At 38.2% G+C, this 25,045-nt stretch overlaps 1 protein-coding gene across 3 annotated transcripts in view; it reads right to left on the reverse strand.

The window, feature by feature from the left end:
• Positions 1 to 2,027: 2,027 nt before the first annotated feature.
• Positions 2,028 to 25,045, reverse strand: part of CHUK (component of inhibitor of nuclear factor kappa B kinase complex) — a 38,629-nt gene continuing 15,611 nt past the window's right edge. Inside the window, exons 10-21 of one of the 3 annotated variants that reach the window (XM_011231119.3) lie at positions 22,982 to 23,176; positions 21,902 to 22,004; positions 17,977 to 18,100; positions 17,446 to 17,573; positions 15,074 to 15,135; positions 14,009 to 14,118; positions 13,170 to 13,219; positions 7,218 to 7,314; positions 6,776 to 6,923; positions 5,893 to 6,026; positions 3,556 to 3,655; positions 2,028 to 2,820 (exon numbers count right to left, since the gene is read on the reverse strand). In XM_011231119.3, the coding sequence (XP_011229421.3) occupies positions 2,791 to 2,820; positions 3,556 to 3,655; positions 5,893 to 6,026; positions 6,776 to 6,923; positions 7,218 to 7,314; positions 13,170 to 13,219; positions 14,009 to 14,118; positions 15,074 to 15,135; positions 17,446 to 17,573; positions 17,977 to 18,100; positions 21,902 to 22,004; positions 22,982 to 23,176 (1,281 nt within the window). In that variant the 3' untranslated portion in view covers positions 2,028 to 2,790. Of the gene's footprint in view, positions 2,821 to 3,555; positions 3,656 to 5,892; positions 6,027 to 6,775; positions 6,924 to 7,217; positions 7,315 to 13,169; positions 13,220 to 14,008; positions 14,119 to 15,073; positions 15,136 to 17,421; positions 17,574 to 17,976; positions 18,101 to 21,901; positions 22,005 to 22,981; positions 23,177 to 25,045 lie in introns of all 3 variants that reach the window. The other 2 variants (XM_011231120.3, XM_002924275.4) reach the window with 2 other exon arrangements.

Below are 25,045 nucleotides of genomic sequence, written 5' to 3' on the forward strand. Positions count from 1 at the left end.
GGGGGGGGGGGGGAGGGGGAGGCCTCCAGGTAGGCTCAAAGAGCATTGCAACTTCCTTGAAGCCCATGTGATGGAAAGGATGGAATAGGCTATGCCAGGCCCAGACTCTGAAAGGCTTGCATGCGTTTTTTCCGCAGGGAGAGGGAGCTGGATGACTGGAGAACAGTTGTGTTTTTTTGTTTTTTTACCGCAATCTTCTGTTAAGTTATGGATTCTGTTCATACATTACCAAAACCAAAAAGGACAAAGTTAAAGAGATGGGAATGAGATGGATGAATGCAAGGGAAATAAAGGCAGCATATTTAAAGTAGGTTGGGCAGTAATCCTGTAAACCTTGAAAGGCTAGTAGGACCACAACTGGACAAGGGAGATTAGCATGGCAGGGCTCTGTAACCTTGAGCAGGACAGTATGGGAAAACAGTACTTTAGGGCCAGTGAGTATGCAAAATGGCTTAGCCTGGAAACAGACTGAAGGTAGAGAAACCAAGTGGTTGGGAAACTTCAGGCCCAAGGTTACAAAGGTAGTAACTGTGAAAATGGGAAGTCCTAAATAGGATTTAGCAAGCCCTAAAGAGGCCACTCTGCCCTCTCCCTTCAATAAATGCACTTACCTGTATTGTTCATAGGACTTTTATTACCTACAAGTATCTGGGACCTTGTCTGTTCCAGATAAATGATATTAGTGAGACCTAGCTATTTTACTTCCAGAAAGAAAAAAGAAGGAAAAACATCTTGTTCCAGCCCATTTTCTCGATGGATTCTCTTCATTTTTCATCATACTGCTTGAATTAAAGAATGAAATGTATACAATTCACAATTGCCATTCAACTATGAAAAGGTGTGACCCAATAAAAAATAGAGTATAGAAACAAGTCTTAGGTGATCTCTTACTATAACCTGTTCTGACTCATAGTACCTGCCCATATCACCCCAGCCACACCATAAAACGGACACACCCTATAGCAGATCTTTTATCAGTTATTACAGTGATATTTAGAAAATATGCAGTCATCTAAACAATAAATTCTTTTAACAATCATTTCAGTGTTTGGATGGCTTGCAATGTTCAGACTCCAGATAACAATTCTTCTTGTACTGCCTTTGTAACTGTTTCTGATCGTGCCATCTAGCTCACTGTCTTCCAAGCAACAGGTACCCAACACGTGTTTTATTGATGAAAACCTTCTATGACTAGAGAAGCAAGAGACAGACTGCCTATTAAAATAGCTGACAGTCAGAATTTCCATATTTAGAGAATCAGTAGTACCAGATAACTAAAAAGTTAGGAGCCAGCCCCAAGATTTCAAACTAGATTTCCATGATGGAAAATGACACTACTAGCAAAATGGTGATGGGGTGACTAAGACCTCAGTTTATACAGCAAGATATGAGCATGGTTTTTAGACATGGAAAGTAGTGACAGGACATCTCAGGAAAAAAGACTATATTAAAAGATGCTACACCGTGCTGTTTTTACTGTAAGTCCTGTTTAATTCCTAAGGAAAGCACACTGAAGGCCCATTATGTTATTCTGTGCTCCAGTTCCACTTCATGGAACCTCTTCCTAAACCATATTCAAGCATTCTATCATAATCTGATTATAATGAATAGAGATTCTAAAAGTAATTTAAAAATCATTTAATACACAAAGTGGAAAACTGTCTAGAATATAAAAGCATTTCACATTTTTTAAAAAACACATAATATCTTCTAAATTATTTATTTAACAGATGATAGATCCACAATCCTTTATCTGAAACCCTTAGGGCAAGATGTTTCAGAATTATGAAATTTTCAGATTTTAGAAAGGTAATTCAGTGCATATACCATACTAAATAAACACCCAGCAGGGTCTCTGGCAGCCCCAGCCCCCCAATAATCAAATATGTTAATATTTCCACAGCAAAATAAATGAATATTCACACTAAATGGGATAAGTAGTTCAATGTCAGTTCAGGTTAGATTTGCAAGCAAATGAGTTTTGTTACCAAGCTTTTGAAAGATCTTGCTTTCAGAGCTTTTTTGATTTTTGGAATTACAGATAAGGGAGTGCAGATCTTTATAATTTGTAGGACAAGACATGAAAAATTCATTAAACAAATGACCCATTTTTACAAGTGAAAAAAACAGTTTTCAAACACATTATAAATTAACAGGCATCTTCTTGATATTATTAAATGTACATCTTAAATACATATACACATAGCACATTTAACAAGATTTACGAAAATCAATTGCTATTAAAGGCACAGATGCACAATTCCTTCTGTAGGAAAGGGATGCTGTCAAATGTGCAGCTGGATTAAACCAACTCCTTATGTTGCCAGGAAGAGCATTTCTGAATGCAACACAAGGAGGTAGAGTTTATTCTTCATGAAGTACAGTTTTAATTTGTGAGCAGTCTCTTCCACAGAAACAGAGTCAAACAACTTTTACTTAAAGCACGTACATTAGTTGAGGTTTTGTTTTCTCCAAGCCCAAAAGTTAAATGGTAAAAGATGTTTTTAGTCAGTTAAGTGTTGTATCACGTTTGAAGACAAATGGATTGCCATGATGTGCTTAAGTAGCTATCATATTTAAACAAGTCCACTGACATATAAAATTTTGTGTTCAGAAGTTAAAATTTCCTAAAGTCAAAATACTGTGCTTGTAAAATCATGTATATTTTCTGGTCATAGACATTTCTTCCATTTGCTGGTGTCTGAAGAATGATTTCATGGGAGAAAAACAAATTTCCAACACGTGCGGCAACAACTTCCATAGGTTTGGGGACAGCGAATAAGTAGCAAGTCATTCTGTTAACCAACTCCAATCAAGATTCTAAAACCAGGCATGAAAAAGTTACAATCAGATGTTGACTATAAGCGGTAGGTTTATGGGTGTTACTTTCTGCAAGTTTTCTGTGTGTGTGGACATTTTATAATCAAAAGTTGAAAAATCAAAAGTATGTTACAATTAAAGAATTTAGTTTTACCTTCTTTCCTGCTGACTAAAAAAAATTTCATAAATATTTGAAGTAAATAATTAATGAAAGGAAATACAAACAGCTGACCTTGAGACTAACTGTAATAAAGTTAATTCAGTAAACATTTTATTGTGGTTTCTCTGAGTTTTAACAAATCAGTAATTCACAGTAACCACATCTTCTTAATACTTCTATTAATTACAACTGTATTAACATTATTCATTTTACATACAGTAGTTACTATATTTGAATTATAGTACAAATCCTGTCCCATCTTACTGGAGAAAATTGATTTTTGAACCAAAATGGTACAAACCATTCAACTTCAATGGTCACGTTGCAAAAAAAGTTCACCTTTAATTTGACCAAATATGCTACTGCAGAAGATTACTGAAGACATAATCCTAGTATATCCGTGAGTAAGAGAAGATAGGGATTTGAAGTTGAGGATATAACTCAAATATTCTTTGTCTTTTTCTGAGTCCTTCTCTTCCCCATATGCATCCCAAATGCCAGATGAGGCTAGCATGGAAAGTTAAAACCCTTTGCACTCAACAAACCTAAAACACCCATATCCGTATAAGACTTACCATCATTCTACTGCCCTGTTCCTCATTTCCTTCACGAATAATAGTGCTTAAATGGCCAAGACAGTTCAAATTTTCTTCTATCATTTGTGCTATAGTCTCCCTGTATGATGAAAAAAACAAAGCCTTTTCAAATGCAGCAAAGGGGCATATGAATTTCCTCTACCTTCTGGTCTTCAGGGTCAGGATGAACACTGCCCTTCCTGCAGCCCTGCAAACCAGCACCCCAGTGCAGCTGATTCCTATAGTCTTCAGTTTCCTCATCCCTCCCACCCAGAGGCAGAGTCCTACTTGTTAATCCAAGCTGTTGCCTCTGCCCATCTCAAATGATAAGAAGTCCACTATAAGTCCAAGCTCATTTTCCTCTGAAATATAAGCGGCACTTACATACAACACTTCCCCTGCTGAAAATGCCTCCTGGGAGGTGGGGGAGATAACTGTAGCACAGATACATGAAAAATCTCATTTTGTTTCTGGACTATTTCCCTTTCCTTATAAGTAGTAAAAACATCAGTATGCTTACTTCAGAGACACAAATTTAGGGGTGAAGATAAAAGTACAATCTGGTCTGCAAAGATGAGGGAAGGTGAAAACTCTGGTTGGAAGCTACAGATGACAGCAAGGAAAAAGAAAACAAGCAAGCTGATTCCTGAGGACAGCAGAAGAAAATAGCATCACAGTGGAGCTGCCCAGAACCAACAAGTATCCCTAGATTTGAAGGAAATCCTGATTCTGGTTTCTACCTTCCCCACTTCCCTCTGCCATGTGGTCTCTATCCTTTACCTTTTACCAACCCTCTGTCTCTACCTTACGAGAATCTTTTCTAGGCCATGGGTAGTAGCCAGTATAAGCTTAGAACTAAATTCTAATTTAGCTCGTATTCAAAAGGAAAAATTCAGGCCAACAGAGGCCAATCCTTAGCGGTTAAGTACTATGTGTACATTATAATTGAAATCAATTTTACTTTATAATGTATTCCTACTGGAAAACATATTTAAAATTCCTGACATGCTTTTGCTAACAACCACAACCTCCAGTTAGAAATTATCTGTATAGAGTTGACATTTGCAACCATTAGCATCCCCTAACAAACCTAAATGCCTTTAATAAAAGCAAAAAGGTTAGTTAGTAATGTATTAAATGTTATTTGTTTCAACTCTGATTAATGGAATACTTCCTAAAATCCAATAAATTACGGCCTGTGCTGTAGCTGTGGATGTATTACATTGGGCCAAATCTCTAATGACCCCAAGATATACCCTGCAACTTGCTTTCTTTAAAAAAATAAAATACCTGATATCAGCTTTCCTTCCTGCCATGTGCTTTCCTCTCATAAAAACAGAGTACAGAATGTGCAACTGCATGACCTCCTGAGCAGTGATGTACATGGCTGCACTTCTGCAAACTAATTATGGGCAGAGCTTCCAGGTAATGCTGGTGCTGCTGTAGAGGTCTCCATGAGTTGTGAAAAAAAGCGACAATACACAAGCTAGCAAAGAGCCACTGGCTCTGGATACGGCACATCTTATGCTGAGAAAAATAACAGAAATGGATAGTCATTCAGCTTTTAGCAGAAGAGTAGGAACTAATAAAAGAAAATATAGGGTTTCAAACTCGAGTTCTTATTTGCAAAACTGATTTAAGGCATCGAAAAAAGTCTGATTTTAGAAATACTAAGTTATAGGGGCGCCTGGGTGGCACAGCGGTTAAGCGTCTGCCTTCGGCTCAGGGCGTGATCCCGGCGTTATGGGATCGAGCCACATCAGGCTCCTCCACTGTGAGCCTGCTTCTTCCTCTCCCACTCCCCCTGCTTTGTGTTCCCTCTCTCACTGGCTGTCTCTATATCTGCCGAATAAATAAATAAAATCTTTAAAAAAAAAAAAAAAAGAAATACTAAGTTATAAAATAGAGTAGATTAAACTCAACAATTCATTAGAGGGGTGATGAATAAGGACCCCAAAATGATAAATGCAAAAGAGCGTAATTTCTGAGATAAATGGTTACGGAAGAAATAGTTTGGGTAAAGGAATTGATAAGCCAGTAAAAGAAAAAGAACTTAGAACTTGGATTGAGCTAAATAATATCTGGTGATATTTACTTCCCAAGCACTTCAACATAAACATCTAATTGAATTTTCACAGCAGTTCCCATTTAACAGGTAAGGAAATGTTTACATTAAAAGAATCAAGTTAATTTGTACAAGGTTATTACAAAGGGACAGTCAGGATTCAACCCTGGTCTATAAGGCACTGAAGACTGTCTTAATCACTATGCTCTACTCTACCACATTCCTACCACTGCTCTTGAAAACAACTATCTATTGTTGCAAAGTGAACCCACCCATCTTGAGGAGTTACCACGCATGACAGAGGATGTTCACGTTCTGTTGAAGTTGGGGGAAGCCATGCTGATGCCTGAGGGGCTACTGCACCTTCTAGACTGGATACTACAAGGGACCGGGCAGAACTCTGTGTCTGAAGGGGGAAAAAAGTAAATAAAAAGATTACAGGCAAGCATCACCATTGATTCATACAATTTCCTACAATATTCCTAAGATTTACACTTCTACCACTACTTATATGGACAACCAGAGTATTCCTATACAAAACTATCCCCATCTTTATGTAAGTATTTGTACAAAACTGTCCTCCTTGAACCCTTTCTTGACTAAAATGAAATGTATCTGCCCTTCTCATTCCACCTTAGTTGGAGGGAAAAAACCCAGTTTTATTAACTGGTCAAGCACATCTACCCCCAAATTGGGTTGGGATACCACAGAGGTCTAGGGCTGGAAGGGGTAGATAAACATGAGACCAAAGAGAGGGGAAAGAACAAAGGATGATCATGAAGTCCTGCATCTGCATTGCTAGTGAAACCACCAAGCAAAGAACATGAGCATCAATCTAACGCAAAATGCACACGTCTTTAAAAGGACCCAGGTCATGCTGATAAAAAAATCCCTTTTGCAGGGAATACCAGCAAATTAATGTCACATTAAATAATTCATTAAAAGTTGGGGTGCCTGGGTGGCTCGGTCGGTTAAGCATCTGCCTTCGGCTCAGATCATGATCCCAGGGTCCTGGGATGGAGCCCCGTGTGGGGCTCCCTGCTCAGCAAGGAGCCTGCTTCTCCCTCTCCCTCTGCCACTCCTCCTGCTTGTGCTCTGTCAAATAAATAAAATATTTAAATTAAAAAAAATAATAATTCATTAAAAGTTACTTACACAGGCAATTTTAAGGAGATGCCATATTTCTTTCTGTCTCTTTCCCTGCATAAACATGACAGTATTGTCAGCTTCTTTGATGTTACTGAGGGCCATTTCCACCTTGGGCAGTAGATCAATAATCTTCTGCTTACAGCCCAGTAACTTGCTGGAGAGATGAAATCAGTGTCAGATAATTATATATCCCCCCCAAGACTATACACCATACTCCCATACTCAGCTGGGAAAAGGAACCACAATCAGCACGAGATTTAGTGACTGATCTCCACAGGGATGCGCACAAACAGAACACATAAATGCACATAGCTGGGGTCAAGCTACCCAAGGTATTGCCAGATACCTACCTAGGTCTAGTATATTTATCAAAAAGGGATATTAACTTTGAAAGGAATGTGATAAAAGTACCCTGGCTTTTCAGTAGGAAATAAAACAATTTTTCTACCTCAGATGACCAAACAGCTCCTTGAGAACCCGGTCCTGACTTTGAACAGTATGCACAATGATCTTCACCATTTCCGTGCTGTCGCTGTAGGAGTGATCTATAAAAGATCTAAGTCAGTGGGTATAACCTCTCTTCTGCATGAACATATCAGCCTCCAAATAAAAATTCCTAAAAATCTGGAACTTTTCCATTTAAATTTAAAACTGGATTAAAATATTAAGATTATATAATATATAAACAATTATATATCTAAAAACAAAGTATGTGTGTGTGTGTATAATGCATATATAAATTTATCACTGTATCTTCACAGAACTTAATTGCCTGTTTTGAGAAGAATATGTTTACCCATCTTTAACCCATATTAACCCAAATCCCAGAAAAATATGCAGTTTTCTGGCCAGAAGATCAATTTTTCTTGGATGATTAACATCATTTATTTAAAAACAGTAGGACAGGGGTGCCTGGATGGCTCAGTCAGTTAAGCGTCTGCCTTTGGCTCAGGTCATGATCCTGGAGCCCTGGGATCGAGCCCCACATCAGACTCCCTGCTCAACGGGGAGTCTGTTTCTCCCTCTCTCTCTCTCTGCCGCTCCTCCTACTTGTGCGCTCTCTCGCTCTCTCTCTCTGTGTCAAATAAATAAATAAAATCTTAAAAAAAACAAACAGTAGGACAATTCAAACTTTCACTGGTTAAAAAGAAGAAGGCCCTCGCCCCATCTAGATTGCTTGGGATTTCATGTTTATCCATCTGTTTACAGGCCATGAAAACTTTGAAAAAAGCTGATGGACTTAAGGGAAATCTGATGCACTAATAAAAGGACCTGCAGACGCCCTGAAAGTTCAGTTTGAGGGTGGTATGATATTGTAAACTGGAAGCTAACAAATGTCCTCAAATAGGATGGCTGTATGGAAACAGTGAGTGAGTTCTACAGTTTATAGGAGATGTACCTCAATTAAAAAAAAACAACAACAAAAACAGGGCACCTGAGTGGCTCAGTTGGGTGAGTGTCTGACTCTTGATTTTGGCTCAGGTCATGATCTCAGGGTCATAAGATCAAGCCCTATGTCAGGTTCCACACTGAGTATGGAGCCTGCTTAAGATTCTCTCTCTCCCTTTCCCTTTGTCCAGCTTACACTGTCTCTCCCTCTCTCTCAAAAAAACAAAAACAAAAAAGCATTGTTATATTTCAAAAAGTAGTATTTAAAGTTTTTAAAACTGGAAGACTGCTCATAGATCATGCTGGTATTTTCTTGGACGATAATTAATCTCAAATGCAAAAATATTATTTGCTACTACCTACTTAACACTTCTCATTTAACCCTCATAGGAGTCCTGTAAGATGGCTACTATTATTACCCAGATTTTACAATGAAAGGGGAATCAAAAAAGGTTTTTAAAAAGTTCAGTGTCCTTTTTGTCACTGCAAAGACCTCTCCCCCACAGCTCAAGTTTATTCCCCACACATGGCCCTCTTTGTCTAACCCTTACTAACAACCAGATACAGAGGCTCCTTTCCCAACAGCATGCCTTCCTAAACCCCACAGATCAGTAAAACTTCCCCATATAACTAGCTTGTTTAGATGGTCAGAGACCTCAGAACATTCATCTTCCCCAGCATACAAAATGAAGAAAGTTGTTTTTTACCATTTTTAGCTTAACAAAAGTCTCAAATCAACTCTAAGGTAGAAGAGACACCAGAGACCATGTATCAAGTATGATTACATAAGTTCCAACAATAGATAAAACTCCTTGTTACAGCTAGTTTGTCACTCAAGGTAATGATCAGTTCAAAGTAGCTACCCAGATAGCAAATTTATTTCTAGGCTCTATAATATGCTAGTATGCTGACAGGGCTACTGCAAAGTTTTTATAAAAATAATCCAGGGGTGCCTGGCTTAGTTGTGGAGTATGCAACTCTTGATCTTGGGGTTGTGAGTTTGAGCTCCATATTGTGTAGAGATTACTTAAAATCCTTAATAATAATAATAATAATAATAATAATAATAATAATGATAATAAGCCAAACAAATGCTATCACTGACTACAGGAAGTTAATTTGACTAAGCCAATGGATGGAATTTTGTATATCTTTATCTGCAATACCCACTTAATTGGTCAGAAAACTGGGAGTAATGAATACTGATTAAAGGGAAAAAAAGAATTAGACTTGCTCTATTGAAATCTTAAATTTCAATTATTTTTTTTAAAGATTTTATTTATTTATGCGACAGAGATAGAGACAGCCAGCGAGAGAGGGAACACAAGCNGAAAAAAGAATTAGACTTGCTCTATTGAAATCTTAAATTTCAATTATTTTTTTTTAAAGATTTTATTTATTTATGCGACAGAGATAGAGACAGCCAGCGAGAGAGGGAACACAAGCAGGGGGAGTGGGAGAGGAAGAAGCAGGCTCATAGCGGAGGAGCCTGATATGGGGCTTGATCCCATAACGCCGGGATCACGCCCTGAGCCGAAGGCAGACACCCAACCGCCATGCCACCCAGGCGCCCCTCAATTATTTTATTCTAACCATAACTTCTATCACTTATATCACTTTCTGTCAATATCTTAAACTTTTTTGTCTTCTATGAGCAAAATCCTAAGCCTGCATCAGTCTAACCATCTGCTCTGTCAATTCTGCAGCCAAGCCACTAAACACCACCAACAAAAAAATTATACTACCATTTCCTCTGTTGTCACTACTAATTCACAGGTTTTCACTTCTGCTCTGGATTCTTTTTTTTTTTTTTTTAAAGATTTTATTTATTTATTTGACACAGAGAGAGAGACAGCCAGCAAGAGGAGGGAACACAGGCAGGGGGAGTGGGAGAGGAAGAAGCAGGCTCCCAGCAGAGGAGCCTGATGTGGGGCTCGATCCCAGCACTCTGGGATCATACCCTGAGCCAAAGGCAGACGCTTAACGACTGAGCCACCCAGGCGCCCCTCTGCTCTGGATTCTTAATACATGTTCTGGGTCAGCAACATCTTCCATTGCACACACCAGCTTTTAAAAATCTTTAGCATACTCCTTAAATCTATGTAGTCATCACCTCTTTTATTAACCCCATCACCTCTTCTGTTAACAGTTAACCCCACTTTTTACTGCAGGATGGGAGGCCACAAGACAGTAAGACCCCCACCTTCCAACCTCTACACCCACAGAAGTGTCAGTATCCACACCGACAATCCCTCTAATATCAGTGGAAGCAAGCCTAATTGAGCCAGCCTCTCAAGCTTACTGTTTAAGGACCACCCTCTTCACAGGCTTTTGGCCCCAAGCACATAAATATGCTCAAGTCTACCTTCTGAAGACTGACCTCCCCTGGTTCTACATCTCTTAGCTCCTCAACTGTCTTCTTTCCTTAACAGCAAAGCTTCTGAAAAGAATAGCCTAGATAAGCAGTTTTCAAACTTACTGGTCTCAGGACCACTGTACACTCAAAAATTCTTAAGAACACAGGTGTTTTTTAGGAATTAAACTGAGAAGTTTAAAAATATTTACTTATTTACTTAAAAATAATAAAAAACTCATTACCTGTTAACATATTTTTATTAAAAATAGCTATTTTCCAAAAAATGTTAGTGAGAAAACTGGCCTTTTTTACATTTTTGCAAGTCTTTTTTAATATCACCACTGATCTCATCAAAAAAGTTTAAGTACTCAAGCTGACAAATTTCAGTTGATGGATACAAGTTTCCCTAAATTTTAATTTTTTGCCTGAAAGATGGAATTTTATCATTGCCAACTAACTGACAAGTCATGCTTCAAATTAACATTAAGTGATAGTCATGCTTCATTAACTTTTGAGAAGACACCTGCCACAGTGGCTTTCCTAAGAAAAACAGAAGAACTCAGTATGGAGCAGAAGTGGGCACTTCCCATTTCATCACACAGAATATTGAAAAGACATGTACCCAAGGGTCGAGATTTAACTAGAATTCTTATTACTTTATCAAGGACATGCTTAAATGAAACTTTTTTTTTTTTTAACTGTGAATGCACAGTGGTGAAAAGTATGACTACTTGCATAGTTTGGTACTAGTGCCATGATCCATGCTAAGTAAGATATAAGCTGTTTACCTACCAATGCTTTCACAGCATCAGTGAAAATGTCAACATAGTGAAAAAGGGAAATGTCTTAGTGTTATGAAAATATTTTTGTCCTCATTGATCCTCAGGGGTTCATGATCCACAATTTGGGAACTGTTAGTCTAGAATGACTTCTCTATTTCTTCCTGTCTCATTCCTCCCTCAGCCTCCTATAATCTGAATTCTGTTCCCAAAAGACCATATTTTGCCAAGATCAACAATGATGTCCAAACTGCTAAGCTGACTGAATATTTACATCATCATTTTTGTTACCCACATCTCTGCAGCATTTCACCCCACTGATCACTTTCTTTTTGAAAACTCTCTCTGTCCTGTTCCTATCATATCACTCCTATATATTCTGGTCATTTCTCAATCTTCTCTGCTGGCTCTTCTGCTTCCAGCCATCTCTTGAATGTTCGTATTCTCTGGGATTCCATCCTTGGCTTCCTTACTCAACCTACTTTTTCAAGATGATCACTTTACCCCTATGTCTGATCACTCTCAAACAGCTAAATATCTCACCCCAACTTCTCTACTAAATCCATATACATGTGTACATGTGTATATGTGTGTGTTTATATATACATGCATACATATACATATCTACATATATATTTAATACTGTTTATTAGACATTTCTACTTAAATGTCCCACTGACACCCTAACATCAACATGTACAAAAACGAATTCATCTTCTTTTCCCATCAGGTCTGCCACCCTTTCTACACTTTCCATTATGGTGAGTGGTCCTACTGACCATGCAGCCAGCTGCTGTAGCCAGAATCTTGGGAGGCATCGCGCCTCCCTCCTCGAGCTCTAGCTATCCATATTCAATCCATCACCCAGCACTATCGGTTCTACCTCCTAAATGTCTCTCTTGCCCTCACCCTCCTCTCACCCAGTCTCCACAGTTCAGGCTCTCTGCCTTAGCTCATGGCCCACCCTATACTGAGTTATGATTATTTTAACAGCCTCATAACCAATGCCTGTCTTCTGTCTAGCCACGCTTTAATCCATTATATGCAACGCTACCAAAGCCGTATTTCTGAAATGCTAATCTGGTCATGCCATTCCCCTGCTTAAAACTTTTTAAGGTTTCTCTTTGCCATCATGATGAAATCCAAACTCATTACCATAACATACCCGATCCTTTAAGATCCAGCCACATCTGATCCAGCCTCTCTCTCCCCAAACTCTACAATCCAGTCGCTACATTTCCTCAAACACGCTAAGTGTTACACGTACGTGTCTTTACTGACGATACCTGTACATCCAAGAGGCCACCTCCTTTCACCTAGCTACTGCTACTTATTCTTTAAGGCTTATCTCAGATGTCATCTCCTGCAAGAAACCTCCTCTAACCATCCCTGACCCCTAGGCAGGGTTAGGTGCCGATCTTACATGTACCTCATAAATGTCTGGTGCAGAGGAAGGCATCATTTTCAAGGTACACTGCTTTGGCCTAGCACATGGACCTTCCCTCTGATCATTCCACACCAGAACCCACTGTTATCAAATTCTTTCCAACCTCTCTAATCTTAAGCAGCACTTATTTTTTCCATCTTTCCACACATTTTCTTGATTCTTCTTCCCCTTCTTTGAGTTCCTTTTTTCTCTTTCATTCCTTCCTTTCACTTCGCTTTAAAAAGTTTTCTATCTCAATTTTCTTGTTACTTTGCCTTCCTAATCTCTCAAATTCTCACCAACTTAAAAGCTGTTGTACCATAAACAGCTTTATGGCAATACCAAAACTAGAATTTATTCTACAGCTTGTTTTAAAATCCAATCCCCTGGATTTGTTAAGTTTGTGATGGTTTCCTAAAATGTCTTTGTGTACAGTGGTAAATGTCTTACCTGAAGGTCTGTGCTTTAACTGCTTATACAGATCAATGGCACGCTGTTCCCTACGAAAGAGAAAACATGCTTCCAAAAGTGAAGATAATTCAATGACTAATACTCAACAACTTGAAATGAACAATACTATTTGAATATAGTATAAACCTATTTTAAAGCAAGTACAAATGGCCAACGAACATTTTACAGAGCATTTCACTGAGTCATAAGCAAGATCTAAAAATGCAAAGTTTAGGGGCACCTGGCTGGCTCAGTCAGTAAAGCACAAGACTCTTGATCTCGGGGTCGTGAGTTCAAGCCCCATGCTGGGTGTAGAGATTACTTAAAATCTTTAAAAAAAAATTTTTTTTAATGAATAAAATAAAAAAGTTTAATGTACTTCATATCTGCTCTGATCTACCATTACATATACAACATCCTTGCATCAGAAACAATTAAGTGGGCAAAAATGAAGGCCTGTGATTAGGAAAAAAAATCTGAAATTTCTATCCAGACACTTAGAAAGTTAACTTCATTTAGGGCATTTAATGGACAATAACTTGGGCCAGAACTATGGTAAATAGGGCAATAGTTTGTAACTTAGAATACTTGAAAATCTGTAACACTCACATGAAAAAATGCTTTGATTAAAAAAGCAAAGGACATCCCTAAAGTTGTTTCCAAAATTTCTGTGACTAAGAAAAACTTCCTTTTAAAATATGATGGCAATATATTTGGAGAAAGAAAAACTATAGAAAAGAACAAATACAGGCTTAATCTGCCAGATATACACAGAAAGAACCATCTGCGACAAAAAATTATAGACACCAATACCAGCAACACAAGACTTCCTTCCTTACAGAGATTCCATCAAGTCTCCCTGACGTCTTCCATAAGGGCTCTTCTGCAGCTCCATGATTTCAGTGTGCAGGGACATGATCTGATCCTCCAGGTAACCAATGACACCCACCTAAAACATGATGAAACACAAAAGAAATGACAGGCTCTCCACCACACAAAACAGAAAAGAACTCAGAGAATGACTTGCTGCAATAGTAGGAGAACTAAATGATTTAATATGAAACACTGATTTTGTCCAAGCTTTATCTTTCAGATTCTGACACTCTTTCATACAAGGACAGACTTAATACCTATGCTTCTCTCTTTTCTCTTCTGACAACAGTAAACTACTAGCAGTTGCTTTCTCCTCTTGAGAAGCAAAAAGACAGAGAAAAAGTAGCCACCAAAACCACTGCATCTCAGTTCTATGATTTTCACTGCTTCTTGTTCCCAACTGCCTTGAATAAGAATGCAGAAAGATAAAGATAATGAGTTTCCTACCTAAGGATATCAACTGCCTTATCCATGTTTTGGGGGTAAGTACTGGCATCCAGGATGGTAACAATTTAGTGGGACCACGGACAGATGTAACGGAAGGAATATGGCTCCTAGAGAATGAGCTATAACTAGCATGACCATATACATAATTTATTGTCCAAATGAGCATAATTTTGAGAGTGAAAGGGAGTACTACTGATAATTATGGCAAGGCAGGTATAAACTGGGACCATTTCAGGTAACCAGGATGTATAGCTATCCTATCTAAACCACTCATAAAAATAACAGCAATAACTACCATTTATTATTTACTCCCATTTAATCTGCATAACCCTACTAAAAAGGGTAAGTCCACATAATATAATATGGACACTGAAGTTTAGTGAGGTTTCAGTTTAATCTCATTTGCCCAAAGTCCTTGTTTTTATCAACTATGGTACTTCCCTCTACACACACAAAGCATCTATTAGATTTTTGTCTGATATTCAGGAATAACGTGAAAAATATTTTACATACCAAAACCAAAGACAATTTCTAAGAGAGACCTCAGGAATTACTAAGCATATAGAATGAACTAGTGATCTTACCTCAGCATAGTGGATAGCCTTTTCTTCCATTTCCTTCCATGCTTTTAACATTTTTTCTGAGGCTAAAAAAAGAGTCTAAATTGGTTATCTCGGAAATAGCCATAGCTTTAATTACTGACCTATCCACTTTCTTGTCATATCAACATCAGAAACGGTGTTATAGGTTGAACTGTCCCCCGAAAAGATATGTTGAAGTCCTAGTTCAGTACCTCAGAATGGGATCTTATTTGGAAATAGGGTCACTGCAGATGCAATTAGCTAAATTAAGATGAGGTCATCCTGGAGTAGGGTTGATTAATCCAGTATGACTAGTATCTTCATAAGAAGAGAGGAGATACAGAGACACAGACATAAGAAAGGAGAGCTCTATTTTAATAACAGGGATTACAGTGCTGCAGCTGCAATTCAAGGAGCCAAGGACTGCTGGCAAACCATGAGAAGCTAGGAAGAAGCAAGGAAGTATTCTTCCCCACAGCTTTCAGGGGGATCATGACCTGCCACACCTTGATTTTGGATTTTCAGCCTTTGGAACTGTGAGATGGTAAACTTCTGTGGTTTTAAGCCACCCAGTTTATAGTAACTTGTTACGGTACCCCTGAGAAACCAATATAAATGGTTTTCTCTTAAAAATGAAAAAAAGAAAAAACTAATACATGAACATTTTTTAAAATCAAACACTATAAAAGGATATAAAAAGAAAACACTCTCTGTTCCTCCTCTCCACTCTAAGGATCTTACTGTTAATCATGTTACATAGACACATACCCTTTTCCCTCACAAGTGAGACCATCTCTGTATACTTTATTTTCTTTGCTTTTTTCCCCAACTTAAAACACCACTGCCAAGTGATCTTTTAATATCAGTATACAGGTCTATGTCATTCTTTTTTAACACTTGTATGAGATATACAACTGACTAGTCAAAGATAATTTGGTGAAATAATTATAGTGTTTTGTCGCTCACCAGAATGCCTATCATACACAAATAGAAATAAAACATCAATCATAGAACCAGCTCTAGTGGGTAAACTTACCCAATTGGACAGTGCTGATCATTTATTCTGAGATACACATACATTGCTCAAGACAAGTATACAAATAGGATTTGTTTCCCAAAAAAGAATTTTTGTTTTATGATAGAAAACAGAAATATTGGTGGTGACCCCTTCACCATCTTACATTTCCTTAATACATCTGAAGGGAGAGAGCTTGGAGTCAAATACTGAAAAACTGGAGGCTGTGTGCTATATTAAAAAAAAACAAAAAAACAAAAACGGGACTCCACAGGAGGTGGTTTGGAAGAAAAACCCCTGGAATTATTTGTGTTATTATTTACAGAAAGATAAGTAGTTTAAGACTTCCCTGGTTAGGGGCGCCTGGATGGCACAGCGGTTAAGCGTCTGCCTTTGGCTCAGGGCGTGATCCTGGCGTTATGGGATCGAGCCCCACATCAGGCTTCTGCTATGAGCCTGCTTCTTCCTCTCCCACTCCCCCTGGCTTGTGTTCCCTCTCTCGCTGGCTGTCTCTATCTCTGTCGAATAAATAAATAAAATCTTTAAAAAAAAAACAAAACAAAAACTTCCCTGGTTAAGGAGTCATCCCAATACAGACTTTCTATTTTTTTGAAAAGATTTATTTATTTATTTGAGAGAGAGAGAGAGAGAGTGCACGTGTGCACAGGGGGGAGGGGCAGAGGGAGAAGGAGAGAGTCTTAAGTAGACTCCATGCTGAGCACGGAGCCCGTTGTGTGGCTCAGTCTCAGGACCCTGAGATCATAACCTGAGCTGAAACCAACAGTTGGACACTTAACCAATTGTGCCACCCAAGCGTCCCAAGACTGTATCTATTTTATTTTATTTTTTATTTTATTTTATTTTTTTTAAGATTTTATTTATTTGTTTGACAGAGACAGCCAGCGAGAGAGAGGGAACATAAGCAGGGGGAGTGGGAGAAGAAGCAGGCTCCCAGCGGAGGAGCCTGACGTGGGGCTCAATCCCAGAACGCTGGGATCACGCCCTGAGCCAAAGGCAGACGCTTAACAACTGCGCCACCCAGGCGTCCCAAGACTGTATCTATTTTAAAAATGAGTTCAAAAGTTCTTAAATTGCTTTTGAATTTTTCTGGAGCTAAACAATTTTGGTCCAATTATAGTCCAATTGTGGGGAAGTAAAGCTTCTAAAGTTTAAAAGGAGCTACTATTCAGCACACTGTTTATGATGACTTGAGGCCACCTGTCTCTTATTCTAACGTGAATATAAGTGAAACGATGGACTATAAGGCAAAAAGACAAAATAGCAGACGGCTTCAAGAGACTCAACACTTCTTTCAAACACGTTACCCAACACTCACATATCCCATAAGTCATCTGCTCACTGTATCTTTCCAAGTCAAGCTGAATGCTTTTGTGGAAAAACTCCAATTTAGCTTTCAGTTGCTGAGATGCTGAGATCAAAGTGTTCTTCATTTTTGTCAAGTTAGCATTGTATCGAAGAAGACTTAACCTAAACCACAGCCCCCCAAAAAAAAAAAAATCGGTATTTCAGAAACACTGGACAAAAATTTAATAACTTAAATTGCCATAAATCCAAAGCCTAAATTTCTATTATCAATCTGTGAGAAACAGTTAATCTCTAGAATCTAGTCTCTAAAGACTCCCTGCCTGTGATATTCTAAAATAAAATAATCTTCTTATACTAGGACCATTCAGGAACTACTCTCGAGCTATTCCAACTGGCTGGTTTCAGACCATTAGTAAGAATTCTTTAAGTCTGGTCAGAATATTACACTTCCGATTAGCCCAATATTTCAGTATTACATGGAATACTGATTAGTGAAAACTGCAAGATTAATTCTTGAGCATTAATGCACATGACACTGCTCCTATAAACAACAGAATCCACTTACATTGCTGCTCTTTGTCCCTGAAAGAGCCTGCTGTAGTCTTCTTTTAGCCCAGACACATAGTGTACTGCTTCAGCCCATACTTTACGCAGCTGTATAATTGGAAGCTGTATTTTGCTGTCCCGTACTTTATGTAAAAAGATGGAAAAAAAGAGGAGGGAAGTTAATTTTTAAAATTTTAGAGTTGGTCTATCATTCTTCCTGATTTCCTGTCCATAAAAATATCATTCCCAGAGATTCTAGAAACTGATGCCAGAAAGAATCAATTGTTACGGTTTCATTCAGTTCAATATACATTTACTGACCACCTGCAATACACAAGCCCTATTCCAGGTATGAGGGGAAATAAAAACGAATAATCACTACATAATCACAAAGCTTGCAATTATTCCTTTATCTCTTTTTTTCTTGTATCTAACAGGGAATACTCCCTTTTTTCTCCATTAATCTGAATTCTTTATTTCTCTCAAGATCTAAATGAAGTCCCATGTCCTCCACAATCTTTCCATGGTATTTCCTGCCTCTGAGTAATAAATTTCGTCTCCTGGACTACCAACCCAACTTCAGGAAAACATATAGGGTAAATAGCAGTTTAGTAAGATATGCTTTCTTCAATGCCAGATATATAAAATTATTTTTTGATGGTTACCTCTTGCTCTTAGTAAAGGGAATGCTACTTTCTAAAACCATGGCAGGGGCGCCTGGGTGACTGAGTCAGGTGGGTGTCTGCCTTCGGCTCAGGTCATGATCTGGAAGTCCCAGGACTGAGCTCCAGGCTGGGCTCCCCACTCAGCAGGGAGTCTGCTTCTCCCTCTGCCCCTCCCCCTGCTCACTCCCTCTCCCTCCCTCTCTCTCAAATAAATACATTAATTTAAAAAAAGAACTATGGCAGATATATGTTAAGATCAATGAAATCCATTTTAACATTATGAAATTCTCCAAGATTGAAAGATTCATCCTATACTTTAAGGTGGCAATTAAAATCTCTGTTACTCTTTTCCAATGAAAACATTCAGAGAAATGATACCACACTGAGTTAACACTGAAAAACCACATTATCTGAAGTAGACTTAAAAAAAATAAAACTATATATCTGGAAAAATCTTTGCCTCCCTAATAATTAATAGTCTCAAATAACCTTTCTTCGATTCTTACATACCCATTCTTATTCCTGAGACTTCCTACAACAGACAAAAAACCCAAACCAAATGAAAACAAAATAACCCAAATACTTCAAAGAAAAAGAGTGTAGGGGAGGGGAGTCTTTTCACACACACACACACACACTATAGATTTTAAAAAATAAAAGGGCCTCACTTCCTGCCCAGCATCCCGCAGGAGAAGCTGCGGGCCCCACCAAAGCCTGGAAAGGGCCTGGCCACCCCTGGGCCTCAGGCCCCCTCTTCCTCATTGCTCAGAGACTTCACACAGGGCCAGGGAGGAAGGCTGCTGCCTGCGATTGACCTGCAGCAAATACTCCAGCACTTGGAACTTGCTGGTTTCAGCATAGGCCCTGGGACCCCACAGGAACTCGTAGCGGGCAGGGTCGCTGCCGGGCACCTGCCGGTACTCCAGGTACCCTTCCTGCACCCAGACATTGGTGAGCAGCTCCCTGGGCTCCCCGTAGATGACGTGCTCCCTGCCGGCGTACACCCCCATGACCCCCAGCACTTCCCACACCTCCTCCTCGGGGACACAGTCGCCCTCCAGGAGGATCACCCCCAGAAGCACCACCAGGAGCCCGGTCTTGGGCATGCCCTGCTCACCGCTCGGCATCCCACCGCACGTGAGGCCCAGGACGGTGACCAGGACGTAGGAGTGGTCGCTGGGGTCCACCTCCTTCACNTGTGGTCCATATATACAATGGAATATTACTCAGCTATCAGAAAGAACGAATTCTCAACATTTGCTGCAACATGGACGGCACTGGAGGAGATAATGCTAAGTGAAATAAGTCAAGCAGAGAAAGACAATTATCATATGATTTCTCTCATCTATGGAACATAAGAACTAGGATGATCGGTAGGGGAAGAAAGGGATAAAGAAAGGGGGGGGTAATCAGAAGGGGGAATGAAACATGAGAAACTATGGACTATGAGAAACAAACTGAGGGCCTCAGAGGGGAGGGGGTGGGGGATTGGGATAGACCGGTGATGGGTAGTAAGGGGGGCACGTATTGCATGGTGCACTGGGTGTTATACGCAACTAATGAAGCATCGAACTTTACATCAGAATCCAGGGATGTACTGTATGGTGACTAACATAATATAATAAAAAATCATTAAAAAAATATAAAAAAAATAAAAGAGCCTAAGGAATGATACTCCAGTAGCAAGAAGCATTCCTGGTGTTCAGATTTTGGTTTCTAACACTATTCTCCAATTAAAGGAAACAGGGCTCCTTGGAGAAATGGCTGATCCTAGGACTGGGGCAAGAAATATACAAGATAGACCTGGAACATGTTTTGGTGCCAAAAAGGAAGTGCTAAAAAAACAAAAACAAACAAACAAACAAAACCACAACAACAACAAAAAAAACCCCTCACTGATGGCACAAATAAAAGAGGCAGAGAAAGCCAAATGAAAGAGCTCCTAGTGATCGAAGATGCAACAATCTGAAGAACAAAATAAATTAGTCTTGGACTATAATCCAAAGTATAAGATAAATATCCATATTGATAGAATAAATGATTGAATAAATTAATAAATGGAAGAGACAAATACCACATGCAAAAGAATTCCAAATAAATTATGTACTATATCGTCAAAGGAAGGGGAGCATAACTCCTCATTCCTTGGGTTCTACACAGTGAATTCCTTCCAAAGGGTACAATATAGAAGGTGGGGGGGATACTAAACTTTAAGGTGGAGAAACTGAGAGATACTACTTCAGCCAGGTGATTGAGGCCATCACCCAGAGTCACAAATCACATTGAAGTATGTACTCTTCATATACTGTGATGAAAATGACACTTTACTTCTGTGATCTTTCTCTCAAAACCCTAATCTACTCTAATCATGAGGGAAAAAAAAAAAAATCAGACAAACTGCAACAGCGGTATCCTAAAAAATACTTGACCAGTATTCCTCAAAGCTGTCAAGGTCATCAAAAACAAGGAAAAGTCCGAGAAACTGACACAGCCAAGAGGAGGAGCCTAAGGAGACAAGACAACTAAATGTAATGTGGTATCCTGAATGAGATCCTGGAACAGAAAAAGGACACCAGATAAAAACTGAGGGAAAAGGAATAAAGTATGGCTTTAGTTAATAATTATATATTGGTTCTTTACTTGTAACAAATGTACTATACAATATAAGATGTTAACAACGGGGTAAACGATATGTGTTGAGAAGGAAAATAACATGAGAACTTTGTACTATCTACTTGATTTTTCTGTAAATTTAAAACTGTTGTTAAAAAAACTAACAAAAAGGTAACACAAAGGAAAGATTACATAATTTTAGCCCTATGCCCAGTTTCGTTCTTGATTTTACAATATTATGCTTGATTTTAGTTTTGGGTATACAGAAACTGATCACTTCTTCCAAAGAAAAGAATAATTCTCACAGGATAAATGAAAAACATTTGAACGTTAAGCAGTATTTATATGATAAAATGAAATACCTAAACATGCTTAAATAATGAAGGAGCAACTATAAAGTAGGCTTAATTAATAGTGGAGATTCGTTCTTCTGTGAGAGCCCTACCCCGCGAAAAGTAAGTCTTCTTCCAAATGAGGGATCTAGCGGTGACTTGAAATCTACCATTTCACCTTCCAAACTATATAAATTCATTTTTCACCACACTTAAAAACCCGAAGCAGGAAATACAGAACAGAAACACCAAAAGATCATTTCTACTTACTATATTGAGTCAAAATTATATTATTTCGGGTTTAAAACTCTGTCAGTAAATGAGCTATACTTACCAATATAATTTACACAGTCAGATAAACTTCTGGAAGCAAATGGTCCTTCATATACAGTCTTACTTTTATCAAACAAATACACCATATAGCTATCACAGCCTCTCTGAAAAAGAAACAATTAAAAAAATTCTTGAAAATAAGCTCTCTAAGTACTTAAACACCACATTTCCTAATGTGAAATGCAAATGAATAACATCAATGTTTGTTAGCACACATCTTACAGATTTAAGGTCTAGATTACTACTTTCGGAAAAATAAATAAATAACTGTAGTACGGGCTAAAGTGAAAAACAATCACCAGACCCAAAAGGACAAAAGCAAAGAATCATAACAACATATATCCACACAATGGGAATACTATTCAGTAATCAAAAGGAATGAAATTCTGATACATGCTAGGACATAAACGAACCTCCAAAACATAATGCTAAGTGAAAGAAGTCAGACACGAGACTACAGACTGTATGATTCCACTTACATGAAGTGTTTACAAAAGGCAAATTATAGAGACAGAAAGTAAATTAATGGTTGCCTGAAGTGAACAGAATGGAGATTAAGAGCTAGTGGACATGAAGGACCTTATTGATATGGAGATTTCTTAAAACTGATTTATAGTAATGGCTGCACAATTAGGCAAATTTACTAAAAAAAAAAAAAAAACACCGAATTGTATACATGAAATGGGTAAATTACATGATATATAAAATTCGCCTCAATAAAGTAAAACAACAACAACAACAAGAGTCATGAGCACAATATTTTACCATCCATCTATCCTCTGGCAGGATCTATGAGACTGCTCGTCTAATTTCAAGGTTCTAGGCTTTAAGTACAAAAGGGGAAAAAAGAGGGGGGAGAAAACTGGCACCAAAGAGAAAGTCATACAAAGTTTAAAACATATTTTGTTCACCTTGCAAAGCAATGGTAAGAGTAATGAGTAGGATAAAATTAAAATAAGAATTTTAAGGTGTGTACCACCCCCCCAAGGGGATTCCAACTACGCATCAAAAAAAAACAGGGCATGCAATCACTCTATGCTAACAGATTTCTTATACTCTAGGTATATTAGAGTTTTCTTACGACTCCATCTAGAACACATTGAGAGGCTGGTTTCCGAGGATCCAGAGAAATTCCTGTCTCTGAAAGCAGCTCTTGAGAACCAGTATTTATTCCAGTTTCACGCTCAATACGAGACTGTAGTGAATGAAGACTTTCATCAGGTGGTAACAAAAAAGAAATTATCTTTGCAGAAGTCATATTTAGGATGTGTACTATCTGTATAAATAAGAAAAAATGATTATTGATCATTTACTATATAAAAGATTCACTGCTAGATACTAAAGGGAATATGAGCATAAGGCATTATCTCTATACTAAACAAGGTTCAATCATTTTCCAAAGTGAAATCTCCTTCCATAATTATGAAATGACATTCTGAAAACTGAACAGAAAGTTTACTTTTCTATAGCAGATGTTAGCTCCAAAGAATAAAGTTTCAAAATTATAAGGATGTACGAAATCTAGAAATAAAAACCCCAATTTTAAGAGGCAACACTTAGGGTGCCTCGGTGGCTCAGTCGGTGAAGTATCCAATTCTTGATTTAAGCTCAGGTCATGATCTCAGGGTTGTGAGATCAAGCCCCCCGTCGGGCTCCATGCAGAGCCTGCTTGGGATTCTCTCTCCATCTCTAAAAAAAATTATTTATTTAATTAATTTTTTAAAATTAAAAAAATAAAAAATAAAAAGGCAACACTTATTTATTCTCAGAAACTTATAGCAGACCTGGAAGGACATATTCTCATTTATGAAGTCCCTAATAGATACCAACCATATAGTTAAGTGCTTTCACATAACATCCTGTTAATTAGATCTTCTAAGCTCCATTTTGGCAGAGAGAAACCAGAGCCCTGAGAAGTTTTTTGAAAACAACATGATTTTAAATCCTCTTCCTTCTACTGTCCTTAGATAAGCCATACAATGTTAATACCTATGTGACTAGTGTATGCAAATGATTAAAATTATTTTTTTCTTTAAATTCAATTAACATATGGTGTATTATTAGATTAGAATTATTTCTGCTAGAAATGCTTATTACCAAGGTAAAGCATTAACTTCCCTTTTATAATAACCTTTATGTTTGAAAAAGGTGAGAGGAAGAGAACTGTCAAAGTTGACACGGATTTACAAAACCAGTATCCCAACTGGGACCTTCCATTCCTTCCCATCCTAGGCAAATTTTATACTATGACAGCTGCCACTAATAGCAATAACAGAAACTTAGGATAAATATCCTAAGGTGGATATATATACTTTTACAAAGGGTTTATGTCAAACTAGGGAAGTAATCATGGAATCTCACAACCAAAGCTGAACCATAAGAGAGGAAAAGGAGAGAGGAAATACGACTTACATTTATCCTTTTATTTCTCAAGTATTTAATGAGTAACTACTATGGTAAATACTACAAAGTGTGTTGTGGTGGTAGTGGATATCCAAACTGAGTAATTTTTGATCCTTGCCCTCCACAGGATAATGGCCAAATAGAAGACATTAAGAAACATTAAGAGAACTAAAATACAAGGCAAAATGCTATACGTACTATAATAATGTAAAGTACTGTGCAGCTTCCAAAGGAGTTTACTTGGTGGGAGGAAAGGGATGCTTTATAAAACATGCACTGTGAGCTAAACTTTGGAAAGGAAGGAAGATTAGAACAAGGAAAGATTGAAAGAAAAAAGGTTCTTCTGGTTAGAAAACAAGGTAGGCAGAGGCAGAGAGGTAAAAAGGGATGAGCATAATCAAAGAATATAAATAATCCAAGGGGCACCTGGGTGTCTCAGTGAGTTGAGCACCCATCTCTTGATTTAGGCTCAGGTCAAGATCTCAGCGTCATGAGATCGAGCCCCGAGTCAGGCTCCACGCTCAGCAGGAAATCTGCTGGAGATTCTCTCTCTCTCTGCCCCTCCCCCTGCTCTCTCTCTCTCAAATAAATAAATCTTCAAAAAAAAAAAAAAAGTATAAATAATATAGTTCAAATGTACCTAAAATGATGCCCCCATAGGGTATAATAGGAGATGTAAGGCTGCAAGTATAGGATGAAAGGAGACCAAGACAGATACTGAATACTAAATGTAAGGATTTGG

The sequence above is a fragment of the Ailuropoda melanoleuca genome, chromosome 6, assembly GCF_002007445.2.
Source record: "Ailuropoda melanoleuca isolate Jingjing chromosome 6, ASM200744v2, whole genome shotgun sequence".
Lineage (NCBI taxonomy): Eukaryota > Metazoa > Chordata > Mammalia > Carnivora > Ursidae > Ailuropoda > Ailuropoda melanoleuca.